Source organism: Strigops habroptila, chromosome 10 (assembly GCF_004027225.2).
Source record: "Strigops habroptila isolate Jane chromosome 10, bStrHab1.2.pri, whole genome shotgun sequence".
Classification (NCBI taxonomy): Eukaryota; Metazoa; Chordata; class Aves; order Psittaciformes; family Psittacidae; genus Strigops; species Strigops habroptila.
The window spans coordinates 43,062,216-43,088,115 of NC_046359.1; the positions used below are offsets into that span (position 1 = coordinate 43,062,216).

General features: G+C 41.5%; 1 protein-coding gene and 1 long non-coding RNA gene across 11 annotated transcripts in view; both read left to right on the forward strand.

The window, feature by feature from the left end:
- BICRAL (BRD4 interacting chromatin remodeling complex associated protein like) overlaps positions 1-22,584 on the forward strand; it is a 39,643-nt gene extending 17,059 nt beyond the window's left edge. For 6 of the 10 annotated variants that reach the window (XM_030498831.1, XM_030498832.1, XM_030498834.1 and 3 more), the window contains 10 exons: positions 1,463-1,511; positions 1,605-1,673; positions 7,185-8,885; positions 10,553-10,652; positions 12,090-12,187; positions 13,915-13,976; positions 14,106-14,251; positions 14,403-14,497; positions 15,955-16,057; positions 16,862-20,627. In XM_030498831.1, the coding sequence (XP_030354691.1) occupies positions 1,463-1,511; positions 1,605-1,673; positions 7,185-8,885; positions 10,553-10,652; positions 12,090-12,187; positions 13,915-13,976; positions 14,106-14,251; positions 14,403-14,497; positions 15,955-16,057; positions 16,862-17,664 (3,226 nt within the window). In that variant the 3' untranslated portion in view covers positions 17,665-20,627. Of the gene's footprint in view, positions 1-1,462; positions 1,512-1,604; positions 1,674-7,184; positions 8,886-10,552; positions 10,653-12,089; positions 12,188-13,914; positions 13,977-14,105; positions 14,252-14,402; positions 14,498-15,954; positions 16,058-16,861; positions 20,628-21,228; positions 21,377-21,927 lie in introns of those variants that run through there. The other 4 variants (XM_030498837.1, XM_030498836.1, XM_030498838.1 and 1 more) reach the window with 4 other exon arrangements.
- Positions 8,892-9,508, forward strand: LOC115613448. Its single transcript, XR_003993390.1, has 2 exons — positions 8,892-9,304; positions 9,444-9,508. It is a non-coding gene; the product is annotated as an uncharacterized LOC115613448 (long non-coding RNA).
- Positions 22,585-25,900: the final 3,316 nt, after the last annotated feature.

The following is a 25,900-nucleotide window of genomic DNA, read 5'->3' on the forward strand; positions in this document are numbered from 1 at the left end:
ATGAGATCAGTTTCTAGTCTCCTTTATTCTTGAAGTTCAGCGTAATCTACAATAAAAATGACATTTTCATTTGAAAATATATGTAACCACTTCTATGTTGTAAGCGTAATTGTACCATAAAGTCCCTGCCAAGTACTGTCTAACACATCTTTTGTAAACACATGAATGCAGCTTGTTTATTAAATGAATAAAAGAGGAATATAGGTGTATTTGTGCTTTCAGAAGACTGGTTGTAAACCTGAAATATCTTTAACTTGTTCCCTCTTTATTTTCTAGGATGATCAAGAGAGGAGAGAATGATTTGAATTCATACTTTATTTACATTAGAATCATAGAATCAGAGAATGGTTTGGGTTTGAAAGGACCTTCAAGGCCCATCTAGTTCCAACCCCCTGCAATGAACAGGGACATCCTCACCTAGATCACGTTGCCCAGAACCACATCCTGCCTGGCCTTGAATGTCTCCAGGGATGAGGCATCCACCACCTCTCTGGGCAGCCTGTGCCAGTGTTTCACCACCCTCATTGTAAAGAATTTCTTCCTCACACCCAGCCTGAATCTCCCTCTTTTAGTTTATAACCATCACCCCTCGTCCTGTTGCAAGATGATGAGTATCTCCTGCTTCTCAAACATGTTTTAGTATTACTTGTTAATCAATAAAGATGTTTTAAAATAAAAAAATCCATGTGATTTTACTCTTCATGCTAATGGACACATTGGGAAACGCTGTGTTACTGTTGTATTAAAATGATCCCATGTAATACAACCTTTAAATGTTTGGTTTTCTTTGTTTGGTTTATATGTGCAGTTACATTAATGTCTTTTTGTTTTGAATTTCCAAGACTTGTTCTGTCAGACCACATCCTAAAGCTGAGTTTTGTTCAATAATAGCACTAAGTTAATGAAATACCCTGCAATTGTATTTGTTAATATTTAATCAGTTATTTTTATGGTTGATCTAAACTTGTTAACTTATGTCGAGGGTGGCAGAAAACATGTTAAAGAGTCAGGTCTGTAAGTACCCTATTGACTTAGACACTAGCTAAAAAGGCATTATGGTTCATCTCTCTAGAAGAGAAAGGTACCTGGTTTAGTTCTCATATTATTTGGTGGTAGTATTTTCCTTAGGTTTTGTGGTCTTTGCAGTCACACTGTGTGTTTGAAGAGAATAGGAGTAGTACCCTCATAGAGGGAAGTAAAGTAGAATGCAACTAAAATTTTGTGATGGACATAGTTTATTGCTTGAAATACAAATCAGATCAGCATCTGAAAACTGCGCTGATCCAGAAACACAGATCTTTACATGATAGAAACACTCAGCTTTGTGTTGCACTGAGTGCAAGGTGTTTTTACAGTAAACCTGATGTATCTGAATACAGTATCTTAGTTACATTAGCCTCACTTCTAGAAAGAGCTTCCTAAAAGTGGTAACTTCTACTTTTTGGTTTTTTCTCCCCTTAAGGGACCCACAGGCGCTGAATTACTTCCTCCATGGACCTAGCAGTAAATCTGTAAGTAGCGTTCCTGTGTGTTAGACATACATAAGCTTCAGTGAGTGTATGATTTTTAACCATGACTTTTGTCTTTCTTCTGTTTTTCACCAGAGCAATGAAGACTTGACTAATGCAGAATATTCTGTAGCCAACTCAAATTCCATTTTCGCCAACTCTAGTGTAAGTGCTCAGGACATAAATGATACTTGTATTGAGATTGCAGGTTTCTGTTATGGCTTTACTTGGCTTTTAGAAAACCGGATGAATTAGATGTGGATTTTGACCTTTTTCATCGTAAATTCTGAATTCTAGCATAGAACTGTCTCATGCTGTTGATATTAAAGTATTTTATTGGGTTTTCAGTGGGGAATGAATTCAAAGATGCTGCACTGTTGGGCTGTGTAAATCTGTAAAGCAGCTTGCTCAGCAGTGAAAATACTCTCAGGTGTAACTCTCTGCGGTAAACTGGACTTGTAATTTTAGTCACTGTAGATGGAGTAGTGCTCAAATGTAGACGTTAGAAGTTAGTAATTCATACATCTCCTGTGTGTTAGGATGGTTTTATTTCTAAGTAGAATCTGAGCTAGTAATTTTGTGAAATGAATGTGGGTTTTGTTGTTCTTTAGATGGAATCGCTAGCTTGGGATGTTTCCTTCCTGTTCCTCCAGTGGTGGAGAAGTCACTTGAAATTCATTAGATGTTGCAAGTAGTCTTCAGTGTTCTTTTTTTGCCAGGAGTGTATTGCAGCCCTGGACCAAGTTTTACCCAGTGGGGTTGTGGAACCCCCATCCTTGGAGATAAAGGCAAGGCTGATCTGCTCTAGTACTGGCAATAGTCCTGCTTTGAGTAGAAGGTTGGACTAGATGACTTCTACAGATCCTTTCTGACCCCCATTTCTTTGATTTTGTTGGTGTTTTAAAAAACCCTGAATTCCTCATCCCACAATTCAGTTATTTGAATACATAGAGTAGGATTTCCTTGCTTATCCCTCATTCCATTGTACTGTTACCTTGCCTCTGTCTGTTTGTCCCATGTTCCTAACATATACGTGGATATGCTTGTAGGTGTGTAGGAACCTTAAAAAATTGACATGAATAAATCCTGCAAATTGGTTATCTGTGCATAGAGAATTAGTGACTTTTCTGTAGCCACAGTGATGTGATATGAAGTGTTTGCCCTGTCCTTCCTCTTCCAGTATCATTATTAAGTACTGTAGAAAGAACATATGTGGAGTGACAGGTCATCCTTCAGACAAGCTGATTGAGGTAATGGTGGGGGGAGTTGGGTACCAGCAGTAACAGAGTGTGCCCAGTTTTCAACTACTCAGGAGCAGTGGTTTCAGTTTGATTCCAGGTAGCAGCTTCCTTTATGCAACATGGTTTCGAGGACTCATCCTAAGAAAAATGAGGTTATGGGGGAAAATAGATGACATGACATAGAATCCCAGACTGGTTTGGGTTGGAAAGGACCTTAAGATCATCCAGTTCCTGTCACTGGCAGGGACGTCTCACACTAGAGCAGGTTGCTCCAAGCCCCTGTGTCCAACCTGGCCTTGAACACTGCCAGGGATGGGGCAGCCACAGCTTCTCTGTGCACCCTGTGCCAGCGCCTCAGCACCCTCACAGGGAAGAGCTTCTGCCTTAGAGCTAACCTGAACTTCCCCTGTTTCAGTTTGAACCCATCACCCCTTGTCCTGTCGCTTCAGTCCCTGATGAAGAGTCCGTCTCCGGCATCCTTTTTATGACATATATTTGTCATAGCCCGGACTTCCTGGTTGTTCCTTGTAGACATTATTCTGATACTCAGGAGTAAGTGGGCAGGAGTCAGGGGTGTGTTTCTGGTATGTTTTCCAAAAGTGAGTTTTTAGAGAAATTTTGAGTGGGAATGGGAGCTCCTGGGGAAGGCGGGATTGTTGCATAGGGAGTAGGAGTTGGAAGAAGAAAAAACATTTGGTGAAAGCCAAAAGAGCTTTCTGGTGTATGAGATTGGGGGGTAGGTAGTCTAGAAGGCAGGTGGTGAGAGGTGTGGGGCAAAATAATTGTACAAAATGATCTTCTAAAAGATTCTGGAAGCAGTGGGGATTTCTGATGTGTGTGTTCCTAGGATATTCCTGGGATGGCTTACTGTATTATCATTTGCCAGCACTTGTTCCTTATCCTTTTGTATCTTCCGGTGTGACCTGCTCTGGGTGGCCCTGCCTTGGCAGGGGTTGGACTGGATGAGCTCCAGAGGGCCCTTCCAACACGAATGGTTCTGGGATTCATAAGGAATACCAGTGCCATCGTCCCTCCCTCCCGCCCTGTACTGACCTAAGTGACCTAACACTTGATTGATAGATTCTTACAGTGCATAGTGAAGGAACAAGGGATATCTAAAATATGAATATAAATAGATAGCTTCACAGTCCCTGGTTATAATGTAAGATACCCAAAAAGCTAAAGTCTTCTGAGTTTTTGTCATTAAAGTTTGTGAGGATACTGAAAGTTCTGTCTTTATGTATTCAGAATTGTGCCATGTAGACCATTGACTGTCTTGATGCCCATCTCCTGCCTTTCAGTGGCAGAGTTTACAAATGGAGTATGAAGGGTTCAGTGCCTCAGCTGGTTAGCATGCTCAGCCAACGCCTAGCACAAACAAGGTGAAGTTCCTGCTGACTGAAGGACAAGAAAGCAGTGTCCACTCTGCCTCCCTTGCCCAGATCCCAACCCCCCCAAACTGAATGATTGCTTACCTCCTCTGCTGATTCCAGGGTTGTTTCCTTGGGCAGTCATCAGTCTCTGTTATAAATCTCATGAGAGGGTTCCATAGCCATTGCCCTGTTACCCAGCTGTACTTAGTGGCTGTTTCCACCTTCCTGTTTTAGTAATACAGATTAAGAGAGCAGAATATTCGTGGAGTCAGCACAAATAAGACTCTTGGTAAGCAGCTACATGAAGTTGTGGAGGCACTCATTTCTTGTTGAAACTAGTCTGGTGGTGTGGGTGGCTGTTGTGAATCTGAGCAGCAGTGATCCAGATGTAAACTTGGAAGGTCCCTGCTTCCAGTTGATGCACATAAAATTGTTTCTGGAACCAGTCCTGGGAACAGGGAGTGAAACATGGGATTCTTTATTCCAGTGGGAGAGTTTCAAACTGTTAATCTTGATTGCATGTAATCCTATTTATTATTACAATTCCTATTAGTAGTAATAGTTGTGTTGCTGGTACTAACTGGAATAGCATTAAATGGAACCCACTAAATTACACAGTTGTGAAAGATTCCAGATTGGTCATTGTCACTGGAGACAAGTTACAGATGCAATAGGGAATTCTCCACAGGAACCTGGCAGTTGTGAGTCCTAATAGAGCCCTAGTGAGTGATTCCTTTTTTCTCTGCCTGATGGTAGGTAGGGACAGTTGAGAACCTGATCTGTAATTTTGGATGGTCATGTGCAGACATTGAGACATTTAAGTTCCAGTTTTCATTCCTTCTGTTAACATAAATGTAAAAAGTTTTATTGTCATTTTTAATTATATTTTGAAAATACTTAAGAAGTGCATCTTAATATTTTCAAACATCAGCGAAGTTTCATTTAGAAATAGCCTGATTCCAAAACAGATTGGGGTAAAATACTGAATAAATATGCTTGGAAAACTGAAGTGATGTTATTGCACATGATCATTACAGCTTGCAGCATATTCACGCTGTTTGTATGAGGTGAAAAAGGTAATGGTTTTAAACTGACAGAGGGTGGATACACATGAGCTCTGAGGCAGAAGCTCTTCCCTGTGAGGGTGCTGAGGCGCTGGCACAGGGTGCCCAGAGAAGCTGTGGCTGCCCCATCCCTGGCAGTGTTCAAGGCCAGGTTGGACACAGGGGCTTGGAGCAACCTGCTCTAGTGTGAGGTGTCCCTGCTCGTGGCAGGGGGTTGGAACTGGATGATCTTAAGGTCCTTTCCAACCCAAACCAGTCTGGGATTCTATAAAACAAACATCCACAGCCTTCAAGGAGTGAAGGGTTGGAGTACGAATGTGACTAGTAATTTCACACCCCCATTTTGCATTTATCCTGACCTAAAAAGAAACTGGATGTTTTGACTAATTGCTGCATGATTTTGCAATTTAGAAAGATGTTCTTAGTCTAACTTAAAACTATTGCCACTAGTATTATGCATTTAAATTCATGATTTCACCTGTAGAAACCTAATACTTGTCTAGAGTTTCTCGACATAGATTTTTAGGAAGATCTTACTGAAAATAGGCCAGAGTAAAGTGGCCTAGTTCTGATTTTCCTTATCACACTATCTGGTGCCACTACAGTATTTGCTGTAGTTTCAGTGTTTATAGTTGTCTTCACATTTTTACTGGAGTAAACTGCAAAGCCTGTAGCATTGTTTTTCTCACTGCTTTGTTTCTAAAATTTTACTAAACAAAGAATTAGCGTAATTCCTTAACTTTATGAAAAGATGACTAGTTTGCACTGTGTGACTAGAAATCATAGAATCATAGAATGGTTTAGGTTGGAAAGAACCTTAAGATCATCCAGTGCCAACCCCCTGCCACGGGCAGGGACACCTTCCACTAGAGCAGGTTGCTCCAAGCCCCTGTGTCCAACCTGGCCTTGAACACTGCCAGGGATGGGGCAGCCACAGCTTCTCTGGGCACCCTGTGCCAGCGCCTCAGCACCCTCACAGGGAAGAGCTTCTGCCTTAGAGCTAACCTGAACTTCCCCTGTTTCAGTTTGAACCCATCACCCCTTGTCCTATCGCTCCAGTCCCTGATGCAGAGTCCCTCTCCAGCATCCTTGTAGCCCCCTTCAGACACTGGAAGCTGCTCTGAGGTCTCCACGCAGCTTCTCTTCTCCAGGCTGAACAGCCCCAATGTTCTCAGCCTGTCTCCATAGGGGAGGTGCTCCAGCCCCTGATCATCCTCGTGGCCTCCTCTGGACTTGCTCCAACAGCTCCATGTCCTTCTTAATGCTGAGGACACCAGCACTGCACACAGTGCTGCAAGTGGGGTCTCACGAGAGCAGAGCAGAGGGGCAGGATCACCTCCCTTGACCTGCTGCTCACGCTGCTTTTGATGCAGCCCAGCACACGGGTGATTTTGGGCTCAAGCGCACACTGAAGCGGCTCATGTTTGGCTTCTCATTGATCAGCACCCCCAAGTCTTCGGCAGGGCTGCTCTGAATCACTTTTCCACCCAACCTGTAGCTGTGCCTGGGATTGCCCCAAATATTGGTAGCATTTAGGAGATGGATCTCATTTGACGGGGAAAGAGAGTGAAAGAGCAGCTTTTTCATGCCTTTTCCCTGCTACTACTGAAACCTTGCCCCAAATTGAGTTACAGTGGAGGTCTTCTCATTCCTCCTTTCTTTTACCATTTTGTCCATACAGTGCTGAGCTTGAGGAAGGGTAAATGGCACTTAAAGAGCATATCATACCCTTTTGAAACGGTGCAGCTGCAGAGCTGAGTGCTGTGGAGTTGGAAGATGGGGAAAGTGTAAAGAGTGTAGTGTCTCCAGCAGTCTGGTATGAGGACACGGGTGGGATGTGGCACACATGGTTATGCTGGCCCAGTGTATGGGATGAATGTCATCTTGGGTACATACTATGCAAAGAAAAAAGTTTGTTTGCATGAAAAAAAACTTAATGAGGAAACAAGGGAGAGCTTGGGATTTCTGCAATGATATGTTTCTTGTTTTGCATTTCAGAACACTGATCCTAAGTCGTCTGTGAAAGGTGTAAGCAGTCAGCTTGGAGAGGGGCCTAGTGATGGACTGCAGCTGTCCAGTAGCCTTCAGTTTCTTGAAGATGAACTTGTATCTTCTCCTTTACCTGATCTTACTGAGGATCAGCCTTTTGATATTCTTCAGAAGTCCTTGCAGGAGGCCAATATTACTGAACAGACTTTGGCAGAAGAGGCATATTTGGATGCCAGTGTAGGTTCTAGCCAACAGTTTGCACAAGCTCAGCTTCATCCTTCTTCATCAGCATCCTTTACTCAGGCTTCTAATGTTTCTAATTACTCAGGTCAGACGTTGCAACCTATAGGAGTTACTCAAGTGGTACAGCAACCTGTTGGAGCATCTTTTGCAAGCAATACAGTTGGTGTGCAACATGGCTTTATGCAACATGTCGGAATTAGTGTTCCCAGCCAGCATTTGTCTAATAGCAGCCAGATCAGTGGTTCTGGGCAGATCCAGCTAATTGGTTCATTCAGTAATCAACCTTCCATGATGACCATTAATAACCTTGATGGATCTCAGATCATACTGAAAGGCAATGGTCAGCAAACACCTGCAAACATGAGTAGTGGCCTCTTGGTTCATAGACAAACCCCAAATGGTAACTCGCTGTTTGGTAACTCAAATTCAAGTCCAGTAGCACAACCTGTAACTGTTCCGTTTAACAGCACAAATTTTCAGACATCATTGCCTGTCCATAATATCATCATTCAAAGGGGTTTGGCACCAAACTCTAACAAAGTACCTGTTAATATCCAACCAAAGCCTGTCCAGATGGGTCAGCAGACTGCTTACAATGTGAATAACTTGGGATTACAGCAGCATCACGTACAGCAAGGGATTCCGTTTGCTTCTGCAAACTCACCTCAGAGTTCAGTAGTTGGTCCTCATATGTCCGTTAATATTGTTAATCAACAGAACACGAGAAAATCAGTTACACCTCAGACAGTCAGCAATGCTGGAGGTAGTATTGTTATCCATTCTCCTATGGGACAGCCTCATGCACCTCAGAACCAGTTTCTCATACCTACAAGTTTGTCTGTTAATTCTAATTCAGTTCATCACGTCCAGGCCATAAATGGACAACTTCTTCAGACTCAGCCTTCCCAGCTGGTTCCTAGCCAAGTGTCTGCTGAGCATGTAATGCTCAACAGGAACTCTACAAACATGCTAAGAGCCAACCAGTCGTATTCAGGGCAGATACTGAATAATCAAAACACAGCTGTTCAGCTTGTTTCTGGCCAGACATTCACAGCTCCTGGAAACCAAGTCATAGTCAATCATGGAACCTCACAGATTGTGGGTGGACAGGTACCCCTGCAGCAGGCGTCACCAACCGTGTTGCATTTGTCACCCAGTCAAGCTAATGTTTCTCAAGGTAGATCGAGTTTTACCACGATGTCCCCCGGGCAGTCTGCAGTCTCCAACATGTCGGCTTCGAACCGATTTGCTGTTGCAAGTTCTTCTGGGTCAGTACATCCTAGCTTGGGACCATCCGTTCAGTCTGTTGCATCAGGAGGAAACTTCACTGGAGATCAGCACACACAGAACAGAACTCAAGTTCCCATCAGCGCATCGCATCGTCTTCCAGCATCCTCTTCCAAATCTGTCAGCACCTTCAGTCACACGTCAGTGGGAGTAACACAACAGCAGTTTGCTTTTGGTCAGGTATGAAAGCTGCTTGAGAATGTAGCCAAAGAAATGCTTCTAAGCTGTGCTAAAACCTGGTTAACAAAGGATTCAAGTTGGTGTTAATACAGAGAACGCGAATTTTGCTAGTTTGTGGTGTTACTGTGGAACTGCTGAACATTACTGTAAGCCAGAGACATCATTTCAGTGAGTCTTTCCTAAAGTCACTGAGTGAATGAGTCTGTCACTTCCATTAGTGCAGAAGATTTTGCTGGTGATTTGTAGTCATATTTCCAGAAGTGTATAGCACTGATCTATTTCTGCTTCCATTTAAAGGAATGGATGCTCTGACGTTACACTGTGAGCTCCCGTGAAAACTGGAGAGCTAGATGTAAAGGCTTGAGTACATTCTTAGCACTTAGAAGTCTTTTGGCCTCATTAAAAACTCTGTTTTTAAGGTTTGGCCTATTCAGATTAGAGATGAAGAGGATTCTTGGGTTTCTCTTTGTTATTTCCCATACCGGCATTTTGCCCTCTGTAGTTCTGTGTGTCTGGAGCAGTTAGAAGCTTTCAGATTTGAAGCAAAGACAAGGCAAGAGGTGTTCCCTAGAATCCCTAAAAGGAAATACCTTGTAAAGCAGTTTGTAAAAGCATAACAGTTACAAAATACTTCTGCTGAGAAGAGGTTTACTTAGTAATAATGGACAAAGCTTTCTGAATTTACTCTGAAGGTGAGAACTGGGCTGGTTTTCAGCAGTGCATGCAGCTGTATGTTCAGCTCAGGTTTGTCTGCTTTCAGAAGTGAACTTCCAAACTCTGCCAGTGTTTAACTCAGTGACTTATCACACAGTTACTCCATTTCTGTCCTTTTTTTGCCTTTTTTTTCCCTCTGTGTCATTATAAAATACTGATAAGAACTGTCTCAGAATGCATTTGCACTGATTATCTTAGGTCTTTCTGTTTTCCCAAAGGTCTAATGGATTTTTTTTAACCAGACCAAAATGGGCAATGAAATAATGCGTCTTAGAAAATAAAGTGTATTTAGAACATGTTGCAGAACCACATTTTTACTCTTGGCCCAAACTGCTAGTGCAGGTTGTAATGTTTTCTTTGCATGAGTAATTTCAGACCCATCTTCCTATCTGTAGGATACGTGCTGGGTCAGTGAGTTCCAGCAGTTACAAAAGCATACTGTTTCTTACTGCTGTAAAAGATGAGCTGAAAATGGGAACCAGAGAGAACAATTTCTACTGTTTACCAGAATCATTTGAGTCTGTTTGTAGTTGCATTTTAAATGTCATACTGTATTGTACATAAGCCATGTATCATTTAGGCCCTAAACACTGGATAGCTTGTGCCACTGTGTATTTTTTGTTTTGAGACAGCTTATTTAGTCATCTTGCAGTTCTGAGACTCTCAAAAGCTGAGCTTTTACCAACTTATAGTGGTAATTCGTGGGTCTTCTGGAATAGTACTGCCGTAGATTTGTACTTTTATAGTTGCATTTATGTTCCTCTCTGATTTACTTCATAAAATTCTTGAACTTAAAAGGAAGTGGGATGCCTGAAATTTCACCACTTAGGAGTTTGGGTTGCAAAAGCATGTGTAGAGCTGAATTTTTGTTGCCTTTTTTGCCTTTTCCTCTGTTTGTTAAAGCTTTCAGTAAATATTTGACTTCTTTTTTTCCCCTCATGTATGTGGCACAGAAGAAATCTCTGAACCAGACATCACCAATTTCTGCATCGAAGACACAGGATAATTTGAGACAGCCTCAGCTAACGAGTCTCCTGAGCAACACACTATCAGGTCAACTAAGGTCTTTTTAAAATAATTTTCTTAAATCTTCTCCAGCAGCAGAAAGTGGTGGTTCTTCAGTGTGTCAGACTGCATGGATGGCTCATGCTGGCAGGGTCCTAGAGGTTATCACAACTTTCTTTTTAGACTACATTTTCTTTCTAAACTACGTTTTTCAGTATTGAACGTGTGCTTTTCTTTTTCCCAACCAGGGCCCTTCATTTTGTGGAGTGAAAGGTTGAATTTCCATAAGCAATCATTCTCCCTTCTATCAAATCCCAAATCATACCTTCTTTCATTTTTCTTACTTTTTTCGGCTCAGGAAAATAGAAATAATTAGTTCTCAAAATCTGAACATCTGCTAAAAATTCTATGAAACTCCTAGACCTTGTCTTGTGATGGCTGCTTCAGATACAGAGGAAAGAAAAGCAGGATTACAAGGTTCTGTGCAGGCTTGTCATCACTTGATTTGTTACTGACTGTGTCGCATTCAGTTAGGCTAGTTGATGCTTCGTTCATGGCAAAATACTGGGCTTTTCAAGCAGCACCATGCTGCTAAAAGAACACAGAATCATAGAATTATAGAATGGTTTGGGTTCGAAGGGACCTTAAAGCTCCTCCAGTTCCAACCCCCTGCCACGGGCAGGGACACCTTCCACTAGAGCAGGTTGCTCCAAGCCCCTGTGTCCAACCTGGCCTTGAACACTGCCAGGGATGGGGCAGCCACAGCTTCTCTGGGCAACTTGTTCCAGGGACTTCTTCCTTATATCTCACCTAAACAAAACCCATATGTTAAAAGTAAGCAGAAGAATGCAGTAACCTTCGTGTTCTCTTTGTACATAAGTAACCCTTTTCAGTAAGGTCCCATAATCATTTCTTTCATTCTGTACTGTTTGTGCAAGCTGTTGAGGCAGTTCTCTACGATCAGCACAGTATGGGGTTTTGGGGGAAAGAAATGCTTGTGTTGGTTGTGACATGGCATGGCTGATAAGATGCTGTTCGAATTCCAGAGCAAGGCAACTGGAGGAAGTCTGGCCATCTGGAAAAGCTAGACGGGGAGAAAAACCAAGCCCCCCAAAAAAGAGCTCTAGAAAATCTGGGTTTATGTGCTCGAGGGAGGGCTAGTATTGAAAGGCTTGATAAAATGCACTGTATGATTTTCAGTAAATCATTGGGTTGCTCTACTTATGGTACTTGAATTGTTTCCTACATTGCAGTACTATGGTAGGAGATGATTTATATGTGAGGATTTTTGTAGTTTGCAGCAGAAAATACCAGTCCTGTTTCATTTTTATGAGCCAGTTTCTCTACAGGGTAGTTACACTAATGCTTTTAAGAATGAGACATGTCTCTTTCTCCTAAAATTCAAGTAAGATGATCAGGGTAGGTACATGAAACTACTGTGTTCTTGCTTAGGATGACAGAGTCTTTTTAACATATCTTTTATAGGACAGGACTCTGGAGGAAAAATCGTGCAGCAGTCTCTAGGATCAGCACAGCCACAAGAAAAAGTAATAGGATCATCATCAGTTCAACAGAGCATACAGGTAGAGAATACTTTTATTTATATGCTTTCTTTCCCTTAAAACTCTAGTGCTGTTAGGGATGTTTTAAGTCCATCTAGGAGTCCTTGCAGTTGTTTAGAGTATATGAAGTCACTCAAGCTTGTCAAACTCTCCCTTGATCTCATGAACATTGAGTATTGCGTAGATTGATACTCTGCATGCTGCTTTGAGATGTAATTCAGTCAGTGGAGTCTGACTGCACTGCTTCCTGAAGATAAGTTTGTATGCTGTAGTAATTCTTCATTAAGTTGGACAGAAGTTAGACCTGCTCTTACCACTTCTTGCAACACGGTTGTTCTCTAGCTGTTGGGAAGGGGCAGGTTATGGGAAGTAGCAGAAAAATTCCATCTGGTCTTTGTTTTACTTTCTGCTGCATTGTTGTCTCTTTTACCACCACAGGTTCTCCTGTGGGTGGCACTTCTGTACAAAAATGAAACACTCCAGCCAGGGTTTGGGGGTGAAAGGGGGGGCAGCTCTTTTAGAGAGAGAATACAGGAACTTAGGGAGGGAAGAGAGTTGTTACATTCATGGACTGAGTAGGGTTTGGTGTAGGCTTGACAATGTGGGCTTTTGTGGTGGCTGGAACTAAAAAATCGTGGAAGAAAATGAGGATCTGATTTAGAATTTTTGTTCCTTGCTGTAAATACCTTGGTCAGCGTAGTTCGACGTGAATGTTTTCCCTTGCTTCCTAATGAACAAGTAGGGCAGAAGATACAATAGTACGCAGTTATGAGTTCAGCCTGGTTTGTAATTGTTGGTTAGATGTTCATTCTCCTGTGGTGGTGAATGAACCTAGAGCTAGAGGCTTTTGGGCCAGCAAGTGCCATTACAGTGTGTCTGCTTCATGCTATCCTGCTTTGCTAAGAAGGATGCTCTGTACCACGATGCTTTTTTGTTGCTTCTAACCATGTTCAAAAGACCTTTCATGCAGTCGTCTTTTAAATCCTAAGTAACTTGTGCTCTGTGACCAAGTTCATTGATAAGACTAGTTTTGACTAAAAAACCCCCAACAACTTTGTATTAACCAAAGACTCTTTGCTCCAGAATGGCAACTTTGGGAGAATACTTGGATAGCAGTAATGCCTCTCCTACAGTAGGAACATGAGCCTTCACCATGTTAGAGAGCCTCACCTCTTAGGACAATGTTCCTTTGAAAAACCTTGGCTTCGTAAATGTCTAAGGGAAGGAGAAGATGCTATAGATCTACCCGATGGGTATATCTATAGCATTGACACTGAAACACAATTCCTAGAACCGCTTTCAGCCTCTACCCAGCCACCATGGCTTGTGAGAATTCACATCCACAACCTTAGCCTGCTTTCCTGACAGATACTCTAATCCATCAAAACCAGGCAACAGAAATCAGCTGAGAAATGCAGAGACAGTCCTTGAGAGCAGATTTCTTTGGAGAAGTTCTAGTTGTACCTTTTCATCTGCTAAATTTGATAACCAGCCTCTTTCCTAGTGAAGCATGTACATGCACTGCTGTGGAATTTGCCTACAAACAATATTACAGACTTTTGGTTTGTGGAAGTGACTTCCCTATTTCATTGATACAGTGCCCTAGCAAAATAGGAGAGAGTTGAAAGTGTTTATACTTCTATGGTGGTTACAGTTGGTACTGGTGATCATCAGCAGAAATCAGTGCTGAAACTGAGGCTTTGAAAAGGAGGGGATATATTGTAATTTGTCTTTTATTTTGAATTCAGGTGGACGGTCATTTAGTTGGACAGAAAAGGCCTGCTGCTAAACAGTTAACTAAAGGAGCTTTGTAAGTCATCCTTCTTTAGTAATTTTATTGCAGATGTTTCCTCTAACCTTCTTTTCTTGTTAGTTTTTGTCGATCTATAGACTTCTGTTACAGTATGTGTTAATTATGTGTCATTAATTTTCCTTCTAGTATTCTCCAACAGTTACAGAAGGATCAGATGCATGCTGTGACACCAGATAAAAGCCAGTTCAGATCATTAAATGATGCAGTTCAGAGACTCCTTTCATACCATGTGTGCCAGGGATCGCTGCCAACAGAGGAAGACTTGAGAAAAGGTAATTTTTTCTCTAAAAATAGGTGCTAAGTTCGTAATTGGTCTGTGGAGAGAATTATTTGTGTAAATTGAAGGAATGAGAAAGGGCACATGTTCAAATGTGTGCAGGCTACTGAAGAGCAGTGTTTGAAAGTATACTCTTGTCTTTCTAGTGGACAGTGAATTTGAAACTGTAGCTACACAGCTTCTGAAGAGGACACAGGCTATGCTGAACAAATACAGATGTTTGCTTATAGAAGATGCAATGGTAAGGGGTATAACCCAGGTACATTTTATGTTTATAGGCTGTGATTGTTAAAAAGAGCATGTCTAAAGGAAGGTGAGAGCTAGCATTACAATTCATGTTATTGATACTATTTATCACCTTAGGAAGGTGGTGAATATACAGAAAGGTTTTAGAGATATATATATAGCCAGTGTACTTGTTATTGCACCAGGAATCTCAGTGGCCAAGCTGCATTTTTAAGTGTGTGAACACATCTTAAAATCAGTGAAATGTGTTGAGTTTGTATTTCGCATGCTGCCCTAGGAAGGGTGCTGTTATATATAAGTTCCATAGATGTTGAAGTCACATAAACTTCTTGGCTGCTTACCCTTTCCTGTTGCACTTAATAGCTTGTGGTAGTCAGGCACGTGATTTCTCTATATTTCTGTAGGTGACAGAGCCTGAAAGAATGTTGAAAATCTCCATTCAGATGCCTCCAGCCATATTCTAATTGGAGCTAAATCATATTACGATTTAGGCAGTCTTTACTTCTCCTTAGAAGCTAGGTGGAGCCTACATTTTTCGTAAGGAATGCATCTGGTTTAAGGGCTTTCACAATCCCAGGCATGAGGTAAAACCAAAACAGACTAAAGTTACTTTAAGAATATATTTTCAAGTATCGGGAAATATCATTGTGGCTTTAGACATGTTAGTTTTCAAGCCTGGAAAATTTTTGAATTAGAGTATAATAGACACTTATATCACTCTGCTTTAGAGACAGGAATATGTAATACAAGTGTTAGAATTAATATAGTTTTGGAATCTAGCAGTGCCATTAAAAGATACTAACCATTAAATACTTGCAAGTAGTTGCAGGTTTAAAGCAGGGATGGAGGTTAAAATCTGTTGTTTTAGCATCTGGTATCTTGTATGGTAAATCCCATTCAGTCATTTTGAAGAGGTTATTTCACAAAGTGTTCAGGTTTGGATCTAGTTGCCTGAGTTCATGTCTAGTGAACTTTCCTCTGTGATGGATGGATTCACCTGATTTGAAGGCAGTGCAGCTCAGTACCAGCTAGTTAAAAGAGTGGAAGAAAAAGTGCAGAGAGGAAACAAGATGATAGGATGGTCCCTTTGCAAGACTTTTGCTGGTTTTCTCTCTAAAAGAGAAAGTTACTGTATGGTGTAAGAAACTGTGGTGTACAGTGGTGAACATACTTGGTCCTGAAAAGGTACAATTCTTACAATTGGAATAAAAATTCCCTGTTTTACAGTCTTTCAGCAAATACAGTGTACCATGAAATGGGAATAGTAATTTACAGTTGAGTTTCAGTGGTGGTTGGGGTCACAGGGTTGTTGAGGATGCTATGAAATTGTGAACATTCTCCTCATCTCTTTAATGAAAGAACATTTCTTTTTCTCTGAAGAAGTAAGCTAGCTATAAATGTTTTGATTTGGTATGGACATGAGTGACTACAGAGTTATCCCCTTCTCTGCAGCGGATAAATCCCTCTGCAGAAATGGTTATGATTGACAGGATGTTTAATCAAGAAGAAAGGGCATCTCTGACCCGGGATAAGCGTCTTGCACTTGTGGATCCTGGTAAGTAATAGTTCACATGTGAACCGTACAAAAGCAGCCTGGGTATGGAGTGCTTACAAATAGTTGTGGCCACAGTGAGGCATTGATTGCTTGGGATTCCAGTAGCTGAAATCCTGCATAAGAAATTGCAAGTGAAATTTTAACAACTCCCAAATTCAACAGTTTAGAGACACTGTAAGGGTGAAGAAAATTATTTGGGGAGAGAATATATTTGGCCTGTTCAGCAGAGAAATATTCCTGAGTTTCTTTTGTCAATGGTCATGCCTCCTGCATGGGCTCAGTTCTAGTAAGGGAGAAGCTGTGAGTTTGCTGGCAGGCAGAAAGAACACCCCTGTCTGAAGCATTGAATACTCTTGCTCCTCTTAACACAGTGTTGCTTTTGGAATGGCATGGCCACTTAAGTGGCAGCATTTTTAACCAGACTGTTGTTGAACATAGCAATTAGAAACACATTGTGTGTGTAAGATAACAATTACTTAAATGTTCTGCATATTCTGCATATTTTAAAAGCTATTCAGAGGATGGATTGAAGAAAGTATTAGTCTTCCAGATGCCATATTTGCATGTTTAGAATGCGGGGAAGTGCCCTTACTCTGGTTTTACAGTGCACATATGTGCATAGTGTGCTGATTAATTTGGTTATAATCTCCACTGGATGCAGCAGAACACTTAAGCATGTGTACATCTCTTAAAGGCATGAATCTGTAAGTCCTGGGTGTTATCCAAATTTAATACTCAAAAGCTACGTTGGAGTGCCTGTTATTTTGATGTATAGGTAATTTAATGTTGCTGCTTACTTTTCAGATGGTTACCAGGCTGATTTTTGTTGTTCTGCCAAACAATTTGATAAAGCAGTTGAAGAAGCACAGTCCAGCAAAAGCGACCATCAGCCTAACAAAACATTATCTTCCCGAAGTCAGACTACCAAAACCCAAGCCAGAGACCGACCAAAATCCAGCTCAGCAGAGTCCACAAATCACAGTAAACTTCCTCTAGTGCCTAACAACGTTGTGACACCACAAGAAGGAATAGCTTCTACTAAAAAGTCGGAGAGCCTCACTAAAGCTTTAAAGTTTGAGAAAGCTAACTGTTCTTCTGAGAGCCAGTACGTGGCCCTCTCTGAAGAGAAGATGGCTGGGAAAGATCTTGCCAAGTCCACAGAGAATTCTTTGAGTTCTGAAGACTTGTCAAAAACCGTGTCACGAGCCGGTCCTGGAACACACAACAAAGTAACAAGGAACACAGTTCAGTCTTTCTCAAAGGTAACGTGTAATAATTCCCTCCAAGACAAAACTCTGAGGAGCTCTCCAAAGAATGAGGTTTTACATCCTGATAATAGGAAAGGCTCTGGTGAACCCCAGCAAGACTTACTGCTCAGTAAGAGTTTAGAAACTACATTTAAAAACATCTTGGAACTTAAAAGAGGTGGGAGACAGCCACAGAATGAGGCGACAAGTAGTGGCTCGGTTGAATTAGAATTCCCTAATTTTTCACCTATTGCTTCACAGGAAAACTGCCTGGAAAAATTTATTCCAGACCACAGTGAAGGTGTTGTAGAAACTGACTCTATTTTAGAAGCCGCTGTAAATAGTATCTTAGAGTGTTAATAGTTCCAGTACCATGGACAAGTGATGTTTCTCTTGGCAGAAGCAAATGTGAATGACACCACAAGTACAGCCTGACATGCATTTAAGGTTAACCTTTCTAAACTAGATTCTGTTTGGTGTTTGAGAGCAATACTCATTGTGGTTACAGTGAGAGATCCAAGTAAAGTTAATCCTTGGTAGAATGCAGTCTGTTAGGGCCTTACTATTTCAAGTATTATTATGCTAGTGCTTTTGATAATTGTGCAGTACTGCAACATCAGAAGGTTGCAGGTCGTTCGGCCCTATGTAACACGGTAGTATACTGACAATCACAGTCATTTGAAAGGATATATTTATTAAGAAAGTGTTTTTAAAAAGTGATGGAAGCAACAATTCTCCCCTACCCTTCTCTTCCACATGTCATCCAGTTTTTAGTTATTCTGGGAAACCCACTGTACCTCTATTCAGAAGATTTGCTTTGTTGGTGAATCTGTGTTCTGGGATTCTTCAGTTGGAAGGGTATCATCAGTGTGTTTACAAGGCTTCATAAGTTAAAGTGCTTTTCTATTGCTTTCTGAGCAGAAACTAGTACTTGATATATTTGTAGTAGGTAACTTTAGTCTGTGGGATGGTATTATATGATCTTAGTCACAGTGGCATGATATGAAGTAATAAATGCTTGACTAAGGAAGGTAGAATGGAAGCCAGGAAATGGCAAAGTGTACAGGATGAGGCCATGCTAGAGCCATGAATTTATATATATAATACATATATATGTTAACTCTTGAGGAAAAGATTTTGCATTTTATAATTGGATGTAGTCAGCCTCGAGTCTTTCTGAAGTGGTATAACTGTTCTTTTTTATGTTGTTTGTTTTTTTATTTTAGACCAAGTGTCAAAAGCACTTTTATTTGAGAACTGTTCTGATATTTGTAGCTTCTGTTTGAAGAGGACATTAGCCTTACTCTGATTCAATTTGGAGGCCAGTGTTTTATTTTTCTGCTTTTTGCTGTCAGAGAATGTTAAACCATCCACCATAGCAGTCATCATGATCAAGAGCTGTACAGACCAAAGTCCATCAGCAATCCCAGTGTTGAAACATATCGCCGAGTGTGTAATGATTCACTCAGCTTTGTAGAGCCAAGGGAGACCATTGCATGGTTTGGATTTGGCTTGCTGTCATGTTTTTAAGATAGAATCTTACTATTTTATTTATTTATTTTAATCTATGACTTTTTGCTGCCCATGCTGCTTTTTCCTCGTTTACTTTGGTCACGAGTGCTTTTGTGCACTGACACTTGTCACGTGCGTGTAATACATATGTCTGCTCAGGAGGATCTAGCTTTTGTGGTTTCTAAGGTATGCTCACGTTCTGCCCCCAGACTTTCTCCACTATTTCTTAGAAGAATTACCAGCCATTTTCCAGACTTGCTGATTACAACTTTCATGTTAGAGAGGCTCATTGTGACAAGCCGTGGTTGTCAGTCAGATTGCCAGGAAAGAAAACAAAAGGTTTTGCTGTTGTGTGGTTCAGTCCAGCTGAATAGCGCAGAAGGAAGCGGGATTAGATCCTTGTGACAGGAGAAGATTACAGTGCGACTCAGCATTGAGCTGCAGTCCACTGTCGGACCACTAAAGGAAACCAAATCTAGAAAGCAACGTGAGAAAGATGAACTTCCTTAAATTCATTTGCCCTTCAACGTGAATGGAAATACTGGGTTTATGTGTTACTAATTGCCATTTAAAAAAGAAATGTGCCAATTTTGAAGTAGCTGTTTGTAAACCCCAACATTCCCAAGTGTTGTATAAAATATTCACGGTAATAATAAGTATTGCCAGTTTTAAATTTTTAGTTAGGTGTCCATAGAATAGGCTCTCGGGCGTTGTTTCCTTATGGGCAAAACTGACACTAGACGTCTTCACCTCTTGCCTTTTTAGTTTTTACAATATGCTCATCGCTGTGTATCCTGATGTGTGTTTTAGTTGGTCATTCTGGAAGCTGAACCATTCTACACTGTCTAGGAAGGGAAACGGGGGGTTACACAGCTCTGTGTGAACTAGTTACAGTTTTCAAAAGGAAAAAAAGTCAAGTTGCACATTGATTGATCCACGTGCTTTTTGTACCACCTCCAAATGGGTACATGGGGTTTCCAGCCTCTCGACAGCAAATACATAATTGAAGTCTCAGGCTACGTGTCTTCTGTTGGATCTCATTTGGGGATAGGGGACAATAGCATAGAAAAAACGTCAAATTCCAAGAGGTAATCATGGTTGATTTGGTCATACACATTTCTCTGAACTTCTGAGAGGAACCCATTGAACAGTCCGAGCAAGATTAATGTTAGATTTGTTAGTGTGCTGTTGTTCACTCCTTTGAATTCAATTCTAAAGGAATTCCGGTACGTGGTGAAGCAGTAAATGAAAGAAGTGTATTTTTGTGGTGCTTTAAAAAGAAAAAGACGAATTTATAAATCATATGGGCTCATGTCCAGCAAAGTCTTGTGAATGTGCATGACTTTACGACATGTTTTCATTATTTTGCTGGATCCGCATTGTGATTTCAATGTTATTTAATACTGCCTAATAGTAAAACAAATTTTCAACTGGCAATTAAGAAAACTATGTTCATTTTGAAGATTTTAGTATAATTTATCTGTTAGATTAGGGAGGCCTTACAGACTGACTTCACTTAAAGAGGATGTGTCACTTATTGTCAGTGTGGTATGGACTTTATTTGCTTAAATACCTTCATTTGTAAAGTATGTCTCACTTGAAATTGCTTTGTATACATTTTGTAAAAATATTTATAAAATGTTTTGTAAAAAAAGAAGTATAACAAATTGCAGTTTATTTTGTTATGTTGGATAAATACTGTTAAAAGACACAAGTCAGTAAATATATTGTTAATCCATGGATAGGAAATGTTTAGTTGGAGATTACAAATTGAAACAACCATTGCAATACAGCCAAAGATTTGGGAAAAACATGTCTATCTGTGGTTGTCTTGATTTAACCAAGTTGAATATTTACATGTCCCAAAGAGGGTTGTTCTCAGTTGAAGTCACATGGTTGCAAAATGTTCTTACTCTTGTGCTTTTTATAATGCAGCCCTGTTATAAAATACTGAATAGGCCAACTTCCCATACTCTTCATGAATCTTTCTGAACATACCCTATTAGGATTTGGTTCATGTGGCATTGTAACTACATCTAGTAACGATGATCTCCAGATCACAAGATTGCCAATGGTCCTGGTCCATTGCCATTAGGAATCTTGCCACGGTGAGGTTGCTGTGGCACACTCTCCTCCTCGAGCATGTTTCCACAAGGCAGAGGCATCATCTTCCTGGTACCTTTGAGAGATGGAAGAAACGAGAGGAGTTGTGTTAGTCAGCTGGCCACCTCATCTGTGCTGCAGGTTTCAGAACTGTGCCACTTGTATTTGGTTATAGATCCCTGTGTTTGCAAGATTGCCCATTCCTTCCTTGTTTGGCTGTGAGAAGAGATGACAATTGCTGGGGATATAATGCTGCTTCCTACTTCTGAGGGGTGATGAACCTTTCCTTGCTGTGATTGAATTTTTCAGAAAGTATGCAGAGGTTCTGCTGTAGTAAAGTTCTTATGCCCGGAACTTCAACACTTTGTTTTTGGAGGCTATGAGAATGAAGGATTGAAGTGCACTGCCTCTCAACTCGGATTAGGGCCTGCAGTGTTGAAAGGTAGAAAACTTCATGGTTAGTATTCGTTATTTTGTCAATGAGACAAAATAAACACGCCTTTCGAATACTTCCCACATGGATTCAGACAGTAACACAATAAAAGCAATCCTGTATTATTTTGGTCTCTGTTTGGCTTAGGATGGCTAAACAGCTTGGATTGGTTTTTCTCTTTATCCCTGTAGAATTACCAGGCAAACTTTCTGGGTTGGGAAACATTTGATGTACAGTTCACCATGCAGCTGTCTTCACTTTAGAATATCATTCCATTACAAGAACGTGGTGTATTGCTTCTAATTGCCTTTCAGTAGCATTTTTATGGTGGGGATTGTTAGATTTATTCCAACATTCAGGGCAGGATTTCTGAAGATTTGAGCATGCCTGTTAATGCATGGCTTCTTTCAGAAAGTCACAACCCCTTTCATTTTGAGGTTTGGTACAAACTAAAGAAAGAATCGCCAGAATAATTTTGGCACAAGGAAAGGTATGCGAGGAATTTTAAACCTTAGAGAAGTTTCTCTCTTCTTCAGGAGTTGTTTTCTTTATAAGCCTTTGAATTTTTCCTTTAGAATTGCACACACTTTTCCTTGGAGTCCTCACAAGGATCTGTTTGTCAGCTTCAAGAAATGCAAGAAATTCTCCTCATGACTTTGGGGGTCTGCTGTCACTTTGGTCAAGGAAAGTCACTGCAGAAAATGAGCACGTTGTGGCGAAGGCCTGAAAAGCAGCAAGCTCTGGTGCACGTACAATACACTGTACACAGATTGCAGGGCAGTAGTGGTGGGTATTCTGAATGACTTGTTCAGAATGGATGGATTGGTGTTGCTGCTACTGGTCTTGCAACCAGTCATCGTGCTGGAAATTGAAATAAAATCATCCATAATAATGTGTTGCAGCAAGCAGGGAGCTGCTTGTTACCTATTGCAACACATGATTATGGATAATAATAAGCAAGCAGAAGCTTGCTGTATTAGGGAAGAAAAAAGGACACAGTGTGGCCAGCTGAATCAATATTTTTGGTGTACAAGCAAAAGCCTCGGAAGTTGCCCTGTTGTATGCTTAGCATAAAACCCTGCTTTATTTTTTTCCTGCTTTCTGGAATGTAGTGCTCAGTCTTAATCGCTGCTTTTGCTCTGCAGGGGTTTGTTGAGGAATTTCTTCCAATTCTATTTATTTTCTTGAAAAGGGAATCATAGAATCATGATGGTTGGAAAAGACCCTTGAGATCATTGAGTCCAGCTGTTAAGCTGCCAAGTCAAATGAGGTATTCTTACTTGAGGTAAATTATCTTAGGATCATAGAATGGTTTGGGTTGGAAAGGACCTTAAAATCATCCAGTTCCAACCCCCTGCCACGGGCAGGGACACCTTCCACTAGAGCAGGTTGCTCCAAGCCCCTGTGTCCAACCTGGCCTTGAACGCTGCCAGGGATGGGGCAGCCACAGCTTCTCTGGGCACCCTGTGCCAGCGCCTCAGCACCCTCACAGGGAAGAGCTTCTGCCTTAGATCTAACCTGAACTTCTGCCATTTCAGTTTGAACCCATCACCCCTTGTCCTGTCGCTCCAGTCCCTGATGCAGAGTCCCTCTCCAGCATCCTTGTAGCCCCCTTCAGACACTGGAAGCTGCTGTGAGGTCTCCACGCAGCTTCTCTTCTCCAGGCTCAACAGCCCCAATGTTCTCAGCTTGTCTCCATACGGGAGGTGCTGCAGCCCCTGATCATCCTCGTGGCCTCCTCTGGACTTGCTCCAACAGCTCCGTGTCCCAGCTGTATTACACACCGTAAGTTTTAGAACTCGGTGCTTTGGAGGGGCAGCAAGGTTAGTTACTCCACGCTGATAGATCTAGGCAGCTCTTAATGCTTCAATTACCTTTTGTGTCAACACAGCTTTTCATTACATAGCACAGTCATACCAGAAGCCACATTTTCAACATTATCCCGAACCCTTGGCTATGGGACTTCCTCACTGTACACGCTTATTACATGTTTCATTCTGATTAATTCACCCAAACAGGTTTGCCCTGATGGCGCTTCACTGTCTCTGCTCACCAGTGAGGTGGAAGCATCGTAGCCCTAACTCTGATGTTCCTTTCTAGACACGTGGCGCATAGGGCCTGTTCCCCAGTCTGTTGAATGAGCGGGAAGATAATTTCAATTAAGGATGATGGTGGTAATACTTCTGTTTAAAAAATAGAGATTAAAAAAGCACGAAATGGAATCAACACAATACTCTTGGGTGGAAGGCGATGCAAGGACTCGGGTTGCCCAGCAGTGACCATCTCGGTGCTTAGGTAAGGTAGCATTATAGAATTATCTGGGGTGGTGATAGAATAAAATGTTTTCACACAAGCAGGCTGCTATTTTATTTTTCCCTCTAAACATTATAAACTCTTGACAATTCCTGCTCAGTTCTGAGGATACAAAGCTTTACTCTCTTCTGAGCACTTGGACACCAAATGTTCATACTGAGATGTGGAGCCATGCGCAAGTCATGGTGAGAAATGCAATGTTAGTAAGTGGTACAGTGGCTGGAATTCTGAAAGTGAGGTGAAACAGTTAACATTGACATGAGGTTAAAGTCCTGTCTGGATTATTGTGAGCAAAACTAAAGTTCAGCAGCTGAAATGAAATGTAGAAATTACCAATTGTGAAGTTTAATTGAAGAAGTACAAGGTTGAAATCATTCAAGTAATGCATGTCATTCCTGAGCTGAGATTCTCCTCCACTTCAAGCTTTGGGAGCTACTTCAGATGTAGTTAAGGCTGACAGCTTTTTGCAACTGCCAGATGGCACATAAAGGATGCCGGGAAAAGGTGCTTGGTTTTTAAACCTGTAACTTCTACAGATGTAATCACAAATTTGCTCTGATTTTTGTGAGTGAATTCCATCTGCTGACGAGTCAGGCAGCTCAGGCTTTGAGAGTGCTGCATGCACCATGTACTCGTTTGCATAGAGAAAACCTCAAAATCTGGCTTCAGTGGTTATTGTTGGAAGTCAAGGGACTAATATTAAAAATATGGGTATTGAGATGCTTTTCTTATATAGTAGCATTCATCCACTGGGCCAGCAGTGACAAATCTATAAATATCTGTTTTGTTCTCTCTAGAGTGCTTTAACTGATGTAAACAAGAATATTTCTGCACTATTGCTGAATTTGACTATTATTTAAACAAGTTCAGTTCCATTTGAAGGTGATTTCATCTCGGATTAGAACTTCTTCCAAAGTCTCATTCCAAAATGCAATACACAGAAACTATGTATTTGTTTTTAAATCCCCTGATAGATGTTGTAGGCTCTTTTTTTCAGCTGTGCTGTAGATGGTGTGTGTGTGATGTGTGTCCTTTGAACAGCAGCAGCACCAACCCTGTTGGAAACCTGCTGTAGTTCATTTCACAGCTTGATTCTGCTGGGTGTGCCTGAGGCTGACAAATGGCAAACAGAAGAAACACGCATGTGGTTAATATTACTGAGGTTGAACAAATCAGTTTCACCTTGCTTTCAAGGTAAAATTGATCAGGTGTTTGGAAGGCCCCTATTAACAAGGGCAAATAACAGACTAGTCTGTTGTGTCTGAGAAAGGTTGGCTATGGAATGCTCAGGAGCAGACTTGGAAACCATTGTGTATGGAGCAGGAAATTCAGATGAAGCTGGAGGAGACAAGGCTCCAGGGTTTGGAAGACATGAGCAGGAAGGTAGGTAGGCATGTGTGGGATGGGTTTTGTGGGGGCCTTTGAGATTTGAATGGCTAAACTTGATTTTAAAAGCATGGGATGTATTTTTGCACCCAGGAAGTTGCATGTATCCATGTTGTGGTTTGAGCCCAGCCGGTAACTCGGAACCACGCAGCCGCTCGCTCACTCCCCACCTTCTTCCTCCCCCCGCTCCTGGAGGGATGGGGAGGAGAATCGGAAGAATGTAACTCCCGGAGTTGAGATAAGAGCAGTCCCGTAACTAAGGTACAATACAAAACCACTACTGCTACCACCAATGATAATAATGATCAGTGAAATAACAAGGGGAGAGGATACAATTGCTCACCACCCGCTGACTGATACCGAGCCCGACCCGAGCAGTGATCTGGGCCTTCCGGGTGACTCCCCCCGGTTTATATACTGGGCATGACGTGCTGTGGTATGGAATACCCCTTTGGCCAGTTTGGGTCAGGTGTCCTGTCTCTGCTTCCTCCCGGCTTCCCCTCCTCCCTGGCAGAGCATGAGACTGAGAAAGCCCTTGGTCGGAGTAAGCATTACTGAGCAACAACTAAAAACATCGGTGTGTTGTCAGCGTTGTTCCCAGGCTGAAAGTTAAAAAACACAGCACTGCACCAGCTACTAAGAAGGAGAAAAATGACTGCTATAGCTGAACCCAGGACAACCCATTTCTGTATTAGATCCTTAAACATACTGTGTTTTTTCACCATTGCACCTCTATGAAAATACCTAGATGATACTGGGTGAAGAATAAATTTAGCATAGTGAGTATTAGACTTGCATGTAGATTTGCGTGTCTTACTGTTGCAAGGATCGGCTCAACACATAGTTTGA